Source organism: Lissotriton vulgaris, chromosome 5 (genome assembly GCF_964263255.1).
Source record: "Lissotriton vulgaris chromosome 5, aLisVul1.2, whole genome shotgun sequence".
In the NCBI taxonomy this organism is placed as follows: Eukaryota; Metazoa; Chordata; class Amphibia; order Caudata; family Salamandridae; genus Lissotriton; species Lissotriton vulgaris.
In genome coordinates, this window is record NC_141693.1 from 1,710,563,701 (window position 1) to 1,710,576,518 (window position 12,818).

The following is a 12,818-nucleotide window of genomic DNA, read 5'->3' on the forward strand; positions in this document are numbered from 1 at the left end:
AATGGTGTTCCATTTGTCCAGTGTGTTCTGAGTGTTTCCTGCAATATCTTTTTGCAATGATCGGTATAGTCTAGATACCATGTGATTCGCAGTGGTTGACGTGAGAATAAGTTGTAGGGGCGCCAGTTGCTGTGGTTCTGCTGGGTAGGTAGGATAAAGTTTTTGTATAGCTTTTTGCAATCTAAAATACGTGAACTTAAACAGTAATGTTGGGTTGTTTATGTAGGTGAGATCTGAAAAGTTAATGAAAACACCATCCTTGTATAAATCACCCATCGTATCTATACCCACTACGTGTAGGAGTCCCATTCCCACCTTTTCCTGTGTAACGGAGAGCTCTGGGTGATGGTCGAGTGGCAGAGTTTCCGCATATAAAGGCAGTTTATGAGCTTTTTTCCCCATAATGCGCCAGGCCTTATTAGTAGTATCTATGGTGTTAATGTCCTTGTTATGTAACGCAGGTCTGGCATGCGTTAAGATAGCCCGTAGTGAGATAGGGTGTGCATCTCCTTCCTCAACTGCCACATGTGTAAGGAAAGGGATTTCAGGGAACCAATGGTGAGTGTATTGGGCTTGCGCACATAAGTAATATAGGAAGAAATCCGGTACCGTATATCCTCCCTGTTCGAATGGCAAATTGAGAGCGCGCAGCTCAATTCTGGCGTGTTTGCCCACCCAGATGAGGGATATGACCATGGAGTTAATTCTGCGAAACACTTCCATTGGTGGCTGTATTGGGATATTATTAAATAGATACAGAAGTTTGGGCAGAACCACCATTTTAACCACCGCTGTGCGATCCGCCAATGATAGTGGCAAGCAGTTCCAACGTTTAACTTTGTATTCAAGTTCAGACAACACACTGCCATAGTTTGTGCGAATAACAATCTCTGGGTCTCTGTGGAACCATACACCCAAATACCTTATCGGATCAGATTGCCACTCCAATGGGTAATCGAGCTGCTGTGGAGTTGTAGTGTCAGTCAAAGGGATAATGTTAGATTTTGCCCAATTAATATGAAGTCCGGATTGCCGGCCAAATCTAATATATTCGCGCAGCAGTGGGTTCAGGTTTAGTATCGGATCTCTCACGTACAGCATCATGTCATCTGCATATAGCGAGATGTGTAGGGGCCGGCCAGGAAACTGCAGCGCTGAGTAGTGGTGATGTTGCCTAATTTTGCACGCAAGGGGCTCCAGTGCTAGAGCAAATAATAATGGGGATAGAGGACAGCCCTGTCTTGTCCCTCTGCCAATTAAGATGGGGTCAGAGATATATCTATTGACCTTTATATGTGCGGTGGGGGATGAGTATAATAATGTTATCCATTGTAGATATATTAGTGGAAATCCCATTCTCTGCAGTACTGTATATAGGTAGGACCATTCAATGGAATCGAAGGCTTTGGCTGCATCCAGTAGGACCGCCGCTGCCTTCGTATTCGGATCCAGATAGTGGGACACTGCAAACAAGGTTCTTGTATTATGAGCCGTAGAACGCTCGGGTATAAAGCCCGATTGATCTGGGCGCACTAACATTGTCAGCAGTGGCTGGAGGCGTGTTGCTATAAGTTTGGCAAGTATTTTGGTATCGACGTTTATAAGGGATAATGGTCTATAACAATCACAAAAGTCTGGATTCTTACCCGGCTTCAGCAGTGTAATCAGCATAGCTTCACGCATAGATGTGGGGAGTAGTTGCTTCTCATGCGCATCACCATACAGCTGCACCTGGTGCGGGGCCAGGGTATCCGCGAATGTTTTGTAAAACTCGCAGGTGAAGCCGTCCGGCCCTGGGGCCTTGCCATTTGGCAAGGATTTATTGTTACAAGGACTTCTTCAACAGTGATGGGCAGAGAGAGGTATTCTCTGTGTGCGTTAGAGAGCCATGCTATCTCCACATCTGCTAGGTATTCCATTATATCAGCAGTGTCTGGCGTAGGGTGGGATGTATATAGTTTTTCAAAAGTGCGCATGAATTCCTTCAGTATATTAGGAGTGTCGTAGGGTGGGGTATTAGTGTCATCCTTGATCAACTGCACTAATTGAGGGGCGCGCGGTGTGCATATTCTATGGCCCAGTGTTCTACCAGGTCTGCCCCCTTCGCCATATGTTCTAGCTATGCGCCGTTTGGTGATGTATTTCAGTTCATCCTGTGCAAATGTGTGATATTCAGATAACACTGTCCTTATCTCCCCCAGTAATGCAGCATTCTGCGTGTTGACGTAGTCCCTTTCTAGAGCCCTCAGTTTCTCCTCTCTCATATCTAATTGGCGCCGTATGTCTTTAAGTATGCCTGCAGTGGTGTTGATGCAAACTCCCCTAATCGTAGCTTTAAAAGCTTCCCATAGTAGGCTTGAATCGTCTGTCGTGGGAGCATTTATCTGGAAATATTCCGTGATTGCAGTGCGTATTGTTTCCGTGTACGTTGGATCTAACAATGCGGCAGCGTTGAATCTCCAGCTAAACGGAGGAGGGATGTAATGTGGGATAACCAAAGACAAAAGCACCGGGTTGTGATCAGATAACGTCCTGGGCAAGTGTGTGACATCTGATACCCACAGTATTAGTTGCTCAGTACCCAGCCAATAGTCAATCCGGGACCAGCTATTGTGAGCTGCTGTTACATGTGTTGCCTCAGTGCTATGCGGATTACGTGTCCTTCAAAAATCTAGTAGGTGGATGTCCGCCACTATATCCTTGAGGATATGCAGTGCGGATTTGTGTGGTTCTGTGTGTGTCCTGATCTGTCCATACCCTCTTCTAGAGCTATGTTAAAATCACCTCCCCACAAAACTTGTACATCTCGTAGATCAGACAGAACGCGCCATAAGTCATGATAGAAAGCGGGGTCATCCACATTTGGCCCATATACATTTACCAGAGCTAAGTTTTGTCCTCGGATGGTACCCATTACTACTACATATCGACCCACTTCACCTTTGAGTACTTTAGTGACAGTAAAATGCAGCCCTTTCCCAATTAGAATGAGGACACCCCTGGAATAGGTGGAGTAGTTGGAGCTATGCACAGATTCTGCCCATCTATTTCCCACAGCGTGCTTCACATGAGGAGCTAGATGCGTCTCTTGTAGAAACGCTATGTCCACTTTGTGCCTATCTAAATACGCTATAATCTGCCATTTTCTTGGGATTGTTTAGCCCACGAACATTCCAAGTTAGGAAATTTATTTGTACAGGTGCTAAACTCCTAGTATCCATTCCCGAATTTCTCTAGTCATGTGTGCATGTGACTTGTAGTTAAACCTCATATGGTTGCGTAATCTCGGTTGCCTGGAAGTCAGAACATTAATCAAAATGTTACAATACTGAAGAGTAGCGATGCTTCTTAAGAGACTTAGACTGAAATATAAACTGCAACAACCCTTTTTTCCCTCACCACCCACTTTAGCATCACAACCATGCCAAAGACATACCCTTAATAGAACGAATTGAAAGTGAAACTTGTATTGGGGAGCACCCATTTGGGGAGCACTCATTTGGGGGGTCCGCCCGGTGCACAGTGCTCCATCCGCTAGCACGGATGTAACCAGGTTTGCATAGTCAATACGGATGTTAACATCTCGTGGATTTGGAAACGCGATGCCAGGCAGTAGGATCAGCTAGTGGACCAAACGAGGCCAAAGACATTACCTACTAGCAGCTCAGTAGTACTTAGTTGTGAGTGAGCTCGTCTTATTTGGCCGCAGGTCCAAACACGTACAGACAGCTCAACCTGTCGAGGCCCCGCCAAAGCGGCTAGTTAGTGTGGTCAGTTTGGCGTAGTCACCAATGTCAAAAACCGCCGCCCTGTGTGAGGATCAGAGGCGACCCGCCTCACACTCATGCATAGATAAGCGGCAAAGCCTGACAAACATCAACAAAGCGCGGCCCAGGTCCCATTGGGCAGACTGCTGTATAGAAGGGCCCTAGTATATCAAAGTGTAAAAAAAAGAAAAGTGGCTATATATGTTGCGCTACGTGGTATAGCAATGTTCACAGGCCTGGGCCCACCTGGACCCCAGTACTTCAACAGGATCCACGCCCACGCAGTGCGTGGTAACTATAACCCGGTCCCTCCCAAGCACCGCTTAGTCAAAAACTGTTAATGGGAATTGGTATATGTCTACATTTAGTCAGCATAGGTGCCTGGGGGGGGGGGGGAGTCCCAATGATAGGGACCAGCACATACCACAAAACGCCTTCCGTCGGATGTGGAGCAGCAAGGTAACAATTGATAAGGCACTAGTTTCTCAAATCCATTCCTGTTGGTCGGCCGCATTCTGTCTGTCTTTACATTTCTTGGCGGTTTTCTTCAGGAATTTGTGCGCTGCATGTGGTGTGTTGAGGATCACAGGGTGGCCATCGTGGATGACCCGCAGACGCGCTTGGTAGAGCATCGCATATTCGATACCTTGCTCTCGTAGTTTCTGTTTTGCTGAGCTAAACTCCTTTCTTTGGACAGCCATCGTGAAATCAGGATAAAATTCCAAAGTATTTCCTTGATGTGTGATGTTCCGTTTTTCCCTGGCCAATCGAAGGATAGTGTCTCTATCTCTATAATTTAGGAGGCGGGCCACTATCGGTCGTGGTGGTGCACCCGGTTTTGGTTTAGGTGCGAGAGTGCGATGCGCCCTTTCCACCAGCATGACTTTCAAGAAAGCCTCCGCACCAAATATGTCCCGGCAGAGTTCCTCCACATATGTCTCCATCTTGCCAGTGTTGGTAGATTCCGGCACACCCGCAATGCGGACGTTGTTACGGCGGGATCTCGCCTCCAAATCCTCCGCCTTATCACGGATGACCGCCAGGAGTTTGTCCATTTCAGAGCATTTTGTTGTGGTCGCGCGTGATTCATCTTCCACTGCTGAGATCCTAGTTTCAGCCTCCACCAGGCGTTCTCCGTGTTTGTCGATCTTTGCCGCCATGTGGTCCACGCGCTGTGTCAATGTGTACAGCTTCCCGTTAATAGTTTGTAGGCTTTGCTGGATGGCCGTCAGTACCTTCTCCATACCTCTGCTGGGGGCCTCTGCATTGTCTAGTTCCGTGTCCGAATGGGCTGTCACGTTCCTCCCTTGCCGCTTTGCCTCAAATTGCAGCTTGGTTTGCTGCTTGTCCGGCTTCCCCATGATTTCGATCGTCAGTTTGGCTTGGCGATAGATAGATAGATAGATAGATAGATAGATAGATAGATAGATAGATAGATAGATAGATAGATAGATAGATAGATAGATAGATAGATAGAGTGAGGGCGATAGATAGATAGATAGAGTGAGGGAGATAGATAGATAGATAGATAGATAGATAGATAGATAGATAGATAGATAGATAGATAGATAGATAGATAGATAGATAGACAGATAGACAGATAGATAAATAGACAGAGGGCAATAGATAAATAGAGTGAGGGAGATAGATAGATAGAGTGAGGGAGATAGATAGATAGAGTGAGGGCGATAGATAGAGTGAGGGCGATAGATAGATAGAGTGAGGGCGATAGATAGAGTGAGGGCGTTAGAGTGAGGGCGATAGATAGAGTGAGGGCGATAGATAGATAAGGAGATAGAGTGAGGGTGATAGATAGATAGATAGACAGATAGATAGACAGATAGATAGATAGATAGATAGATAGATAGATAGATAGATAGATAGATAGATAGATAGATAGATAGATAGATAGATAGATAGACAGAGTGAGGGAGATAGATAGAGTGAGGGCGATAGATAGATAGAGTGAGGGCGATAGATAGATAGAGTGAGGGAGATAGATAGAGTGAGGGCGATATAGATAGATAGAGTGAGGGAGATAGATAGAGTAAGGGAGATAGATATAGTGAGGGAGATAGCTAGAGTGAGGGTGATAGATAGAGTGAGGATGATAGATAGAGTGGGGGCGATAGAAAGATAGAGTGAGGCGATAGATAGAGTGAGGGCGATAGATAGATAGAGTGATGGCGATAGATAGATAGAGTGAGGGAGATAGATAGATAGATAGAGTGAGGGAGATAGATAGATAGATAGATAGATAGATAGATAGATAGATAGATAGATAGATAGATAGATAGATAGATAGATAGATAGATAGATAGATAGAGTGAGGGAGATAGATAGATAGATAGATAGAGTGAGGGAGATAGATAGACATTGCGATAGATAGAGTGAGGGTGATAGATAGAGAGAGTGAGGGCGATAGATAGATAGATAGAGTGGGGGCGATAGATAGATAGAGAGATAGAGTGAGGGCGATAGTTAGATAGATAGACAGAGGGCGATAGATAGATAGAGTGAGGGCGATAGATAGATAGACAGAGGGCGATAGATAGATAGAGTGAGGGCAATAGATAGATTGAGTGAGGGTGATAGAGTGAGGGAGATATATAGAGTGAGGGAGATAGATAGATCGAGAGAGAGAGATAGATAGAGTGAGGGCGATAGATAGAGTGAGGGCGATAGATAGAGTGAGGGCAATAGATAGATTGAGTGAGGGCGATAGATAGATAGAGTGAGGGAGATAGAGTGAGGGCAATAGATAGATAGAGTGAAGGCGATAGATAGATAGATAGATAGATAGATAGATAGATAGATAGATAGATAGATAGATAGATAGAAAAAATGTAAATGTACAGGAATTTATATAGCGCAAATCACCGAGCGGTTTCTAAGCGCTTGCTTAGGGAACCCGTCCTGGTATTCCCTTGTGAGATAACCCCGGCAGGGTATCCGCTGGGTGAAAGCCAGGCATCCCGCTGCGAGGGGCCGTTGTGGAGATTAAGCTAGCTATTGCCCAGAGTCGCAGAGTGTGAACCCGTGAATCGAGTGGGCACCGGAGCGAGAATTGTCGAGTCCATGGACATTTTTAGGACTCAAGACCCCGCCGAGCTGGGAATTGAACCCTGGTCCCGGGCTGACCTCTGCCTCCTCTAACCAGTGAGCTACACTTCTCAACAGATAGATAGACAGAGAGACAGATAGAGAGATAGAGTGAGGGCGATAGATAGATAGATAGATAGATAGATAGATAGATAGATAGATAGATAGATAGATAGATAGATAGATAGATAGATAGATAGATAGATAGACAGATAGATATATAGACAGAGGGCGATAGATAGATAGATAGATAGAGTGAGGGAGATAGATAGATAGATAGATAGATAGATAGATAGATAGATAGATAGATAGATAGATAGATAGATAGATAGATAGATAGATAGATAGATAGATAGATAGATAGATAGATAGATAGACAGACATTAGGTGCGAAAATTGAGCTATTGGGTTTTTCTATTTTTGCACCAGATTTAAATTTTATGTACCATTGCCTTGTAAGTCCCATCTCGTGAAATGGTGTAAAATGCTGTTTTTGTCTGAATTAATGAAGCAGTAAAATGCAAAGATCAAGTGTCTGTATCAGGAGAAAAGTCCAACTATAAGGGTAATTGTTTCAAAACGCTACAAAGGATTGGCTCTGAAAGCCCATTTCACGGTTTAAGGGGGTCCGGGACTGATGGGGCAAGGAGGTGGGAGGGCCTCACGCCACAGGAGCCCTCTGCAGGAAGCAGATTTCAAAGCACTGATCTTTGTGCCCGGCATGCTGGCCCCTCATAGGGTGCCTGTTCTGTCAATACCAGCAGTGAAGCCTGCTTGACAAGTCTGATAATTGACTGCAGCTCCCGCATGCTTCCTACAGGGCGCCTCCAGGAGCTCTGCAGCTGGGCAGCAGAAGGCCGGCCGAGAGAGAGAGATAGTGTACAGGCCCCCAGTGTGGATGTTACAGGGGGTGCCATGTGAGTTTAAATCCAACCGTTTAATGGCTTCTAAAGGATGAACCGATAATTACTCTCTGGAACCAAGCCAGCCCCAAGAATTATAAGCCAAGGGAAGCACGTGTTGTACATTAAAACTATAAATTACAATAAAAGCATTCATTTGAGCGAGTATACTCTCAAACTTTTAGAAAAATAAAAGCACTTTTATTCGGAGCTCCCAGGAGGAAAAGCAATTTGTTGATTTAATCTTATTGGACTTTCAACACGGGCCGCTTTTGTACGGGCAGGAGAGACACTTGTTAATGAGACAGATAGGGGTAAGGGAGGAGGGAATGCCAGCAGGAAGGGAGGGAGTGGCAAAGCAGCTGGGGTGTTGCTTGTAAACAACAAGCTCTCTGCATTGCGTGGTGGGGGCGGGGGAGCGGCTTCCTTTGAAGTCTGATGGTGTTCGATGTGCACGTGCCCAGCTCACATGCACTGTAGGCTATCCGCCTAGAAAAGCTTTTGGGTGCATTTCTGAAAGCCCTACATAATATCTCGCCAACATGCATTGCTAAAGAAATGCCTTAGGCTCGACCTAAATATGGGGATGTGTGGCCCCTCTCCGGGGGCTGTTTTTTGGCTCCAGAGACCCCAAACCAGGGCCCAACAGTGCACACAAATAAGTGAGCTGTGCTATGCGTCCCCGCTCTCTTAACTTCCTAGCTTCGGAGACTAGCGCTGGTAAATCTTATCGCACTGTTAACCTTTACAGATCAGCTATTTCTCTGACCCACTGTCCCATTGACAATAAGCCGATAGGTACTCACCCTTTGGTGTGTCGCCTTCTTCGAGGAGTTCGATTCACAAAACCCGTGTTGGCTAAGTATTCCTTTATATGGGATGTTAATTTGGTTTTCAGATTGTTTGTTTCATGGCCTGACAATGATGCTCTCTCCCTCAAAATGCTTTCTGCCAAAATTACCATGTTATTGTGTTTAATATCAATCAAACGTGTCTCTGATGTCAAAGCTTTAGATTTGTCTTCCAGACAATTTTCGCCTTCTGGTGTTTTGTTTCAGGTTCACAGGCGTACCAAAACTAATTTGCAATCTGTGTTTTATCCCTATTTCCCTTCCCAGCCTCAGCTCTGTGTTGGTCAATGCCTAAAAAGTTACGAACAGAAAACTGCTGATCTCAGGACTTCCTCTCATTCGCAATTGCTCATTTCTTTTCGTAAACCCCATCATCCTGTTTCCTCCGCCACTCTGGCCCGTTGGGTGTGTTGGATCATGTCCCTCGCGGGCATTGACATCACTGCCTTTGGTGCTCACTCCGCTAGGGGTGCTATGGCCTCTAAAGCCTTTTGGGCAGGCTCTCGTTTGGAGGATATCCTGAAATCAGCAGATTGGTCTAATGATACTGTTTTCAAGACATTTTATTGTAAACCTGTTGTTACTGCTTCTTCGTTAGTGGTTAATATGCTTTGAACAAGCATAATAGGAGCCTCCGTTCTTGCCATAAAATGTAGATTTTCCTAGTATTTATGACGGAAAGTCTTAATTTTATTAAAGACACGGAGGCGAGTATTATCCCACCACTTCATTACTAATTCATGTCTGTCTTTCCCACCCTAGGAACTCCGGCTTTGCCACCAACCAGGAGGAGCAGCTGGGAGGCGGGAGCGGGGTGGCGAGTGGGGAGGCTCGGTCGAAGCTGGAGGGAGCCGGGGTGGGGCCGCGGGGGAGCAGCGGCAGGGACGGGCTAAGGGCACAACAAAAATGGCTAAACAATGCTGGGCGAGATCAGGCTCAATAAGGGAAGGCACAGGCACAAAGGAGGTCGCTGGTACAGAAACAAACAGTGGCGCAAATGGCTGGCACTAATCAAAGCAATGCAGGAGATGCAGCGATATCAATGGCACAAATGGCTGGCACTAATCAAAGCAATGCACAGCGATACAACGATACCAGGCAGCAACAGGATGCAGGGGATACCACGATCGATACCAGGCAGGAAGGGACGAGCTGCGAGTGGAGCGACCGGTTCTGACCAGGTCAGGACGGTCATAGCTCCTTGACTCGCGGGACCAGTTTAGAGTTTATTGTGGGAGGGAGGAGCACGTAATTTGTTTCCTTGGACCATAACCCTGACTCACAGCCCAACATACCAGTCTATTTCTGTCTAACTGATCTCTGTCTCACTTGATATGAGACTGCTATTTATGATGTTTCATCCTCTTTCTTGTTTAGATTACAGGGTTTTTCATAACATTGGGTACCTTACTTTTCTTTTTTTAAATATAAAAAATACCCCTGCCCATTCTGGGTTCTTCAAGCAGCCTAGTGTTATCATTCCAGTTCTTTAAATTACTAAGAGACATTTTTGTCCCCTAGATCTGCCAACATGTTTGCCAGTATTGAACGCTGGAATGATTTATCTATACACTATCATCATTATTAAACAGAGGGAGTGCTATACTTTACCTCACAGTTCTCTATTTTTTTGTCAGATCTGTTTATTGGCATTTTTCAGTTTCATTTCCACAATCGGTACAATGCACATACATATTCATCCAATACATTACTGCAGTTATATTTCGATTGTCAGATACTTGAACACATTATGCCCGAGGTGCTGCATTGTGTTTTGCAAACATTCCTGTAATTAGCAATTGTGCCCGAGTGCATCCAAATTCAAATAAAATAAAATAAAGGGGGGCCTATACGACCCAGCTCTAGGTACAGAAATGAGTTATATTTTCAAACAGTAAACACTTAACTTTGCTAATGCAGCCGAGCACAGTGCGACATGGTCTTGAACAGACAGTCAATGTTGTCCCCCCCAATCTCCCACTCCTCCACCCGCTCAGATGTCCTTCCCCCATCCCCACATGCCTTCAGCTCCCGTCACTCCCCTGCCTTCAGCTTCACGCATTGCACCCTGCAAGTTGCCATGTATGGTGTCCCCAGCGTGCATCCCCTGGTTAGCTGCAGTCCCGCCTAGCCCTCCACCGTTCCTTCAGCAGCAGCTACCCCGCCCGACTCTAGGTTGCGAAGCATACACTCCCAGGTCTCTGCCATAGGCTCCCTACGGAGTCCCACTGTTTCCTCCCGCCGTATAGCGGTCCATTCCGCCCTAGCTCACACCTGAAGGGACAGGGTCCAAGCCTGTGTGCTGGGTGGGTCCCGTGCCTTCCACTCACAGATCTCTATACATGTTTGCCAAGAGTGAAAGCAAGTCAGTGTACCTGTTCCCCTGACTCAATCTTTCTTTCACTAATATATATCTATACGAAGATAACCACGCCAGAACCAGCGACATTACTGCCCAGGGTTTTTTTTCCGTGCCACACTGGGTGAATTGGGAAATTGGCAATGTTAGTTTTATCATGCAATTCATTTTCCTTTGTTTACCTCACAGTTATAGGCCTAAAGACGGTACCTATGACCACGTTCCGTCTGGAGCAAACTGTGCTCATTGACGAAGACGGGTGAGTGCTTCCACTTACTAATAACACACTATCCGGGAAGCCCTGAAGTATAAGGCCTCCATATATATTTTTTTGGTCCTGAAAAAAGCCATAGACCCATAGGGGCTGTTCTAGGCCGAAACATGTCGACCCGACCACTAGGTGTCGTGGACCAGTGGCTCATTCACTAAACACCTCTTTGATTTTAGACTTATCCCGAACCTACTCTTTTCTCCCAATAAAGATTCACCTACAGGATAGAAGATAATTGTAATCCCCTCACCACTGTCAACATCCAGACAGTCTCCCTGCTGGTGGAAGTTTTGATGTCACTTGTAGAATGGGGCACTCAAGTGACAAGACCCGATGATGACGCTAACCACCGAACCACACTAAGTGGAGATTACATACACCGCAGTTTGTGAACGTGTGGTTGAGGGTCTCAGAGACAAAAAGTTCTGAGACTCTGATACTTAGACTCATGTGGTTCATCTCCCATTTCTGATAGATAACCAGAACCTCTTAGAAGCTAAATAAACCTCTGCTTCTTCCTCCCTCCATTTTTCCTATCTGAACTATCTACAAGATAAGCCATCTACAAGTATGTTTTGAGTCTTAGGAATATAACTGTCAATACACTGGTACTGGGAAAAGAAATATGACCAGCTTGCTTGACGACTGTTCCTTCACTAGATGGTTTCCAAAGCTTGTATGTTTGTATGGTCAGTTCTGATCTCAAAGACGTCTCGCTACCAACAACAGATGGCTCCATTTGTACATGCTTCTTACATAGCTAACGGCTCCCTTTGAAGGACAGAATAATTTCTTTCTGCCGTAGAAAGAGAACAAGAGTAGTAGTAGAAGAGGATGTGCACCTTCTGATGATCCTCTTAGAATTGGAGTATTACCGCTCCCAAGGCTACTGCAGAAGCATAAAGTTTGAACCAAGAATTTACGAGTGGGAGGGGGGCTGTAACGACCGGATTCTCGGACCAGATAGAATCAGCTCACCAAAACACCAGTAACCCAGCCGAAACGTAACCACCTCCCTCCTTAGGACCTATTTACAACAGGTATCTATGTTTCCTACCCAAGGATAGGGAATTAGCAATATACATGCTTAGATCTTCCACAATACCACACTCATACAATATAGTCTCACGGCCACACGGGCCCAGACTAATCTACCCTAGAGCAGTTCTGATTACTTACCATTACACACTGGCTGCAACCAGTGCTCTCGCAAGCCACAATCCTGTGGGTATACACACCAGTCTCCCCCCTGGTGCTCTCTCTCTCCTCTCATACAAGCCACAATCCTGTGGGTATACACACCAGTTTCCCCCCTGGTGCTCTCATTAACGCTGCCTTACAACGACGATCACTTTCCTATGAATACCGTTAGCTCTTCATGTTTGGGAATCTCTCACTATCCACTAGAGGTACAATACTACAATATTATGGATCACACAAGAATGGCCGAATTACACGGTGTACAACTTATTCTCTATTTCAAGGGCTCCTCTCTCCCTTATTATTCAGTTACCATTTACCTGAACGGGGGTAGCATCCGTTCGTATAACAGCATCTGACTAGAAG

At 45.6% G+C, this 12,818-nt stretch overlaps 1 protein-coding gene across 1 annotated transcript in view; it reads left to right on the forward strand.

Moving 5' to 3' along the window:
• Nucleotides 1-11,193: 11,193 nt before the first annotated feature.
• Nucleotides 11,194-12,818, forward strand: part of LOC147717018 (uncharacterized) — a 65,041-nt gene continuing 63,416 nt past the window's right edge. The window contains exon 1 of the mRNA XM_086919836.1: nucleotides 11,194-11,240. Within this exon, the coding sequence (XP_086775962.1) occupies nucleotides 11,194-11,240 (47 nt within the window). The remainder of the gene's footprint in view (nucleotides 11,241-12,818) is intronic.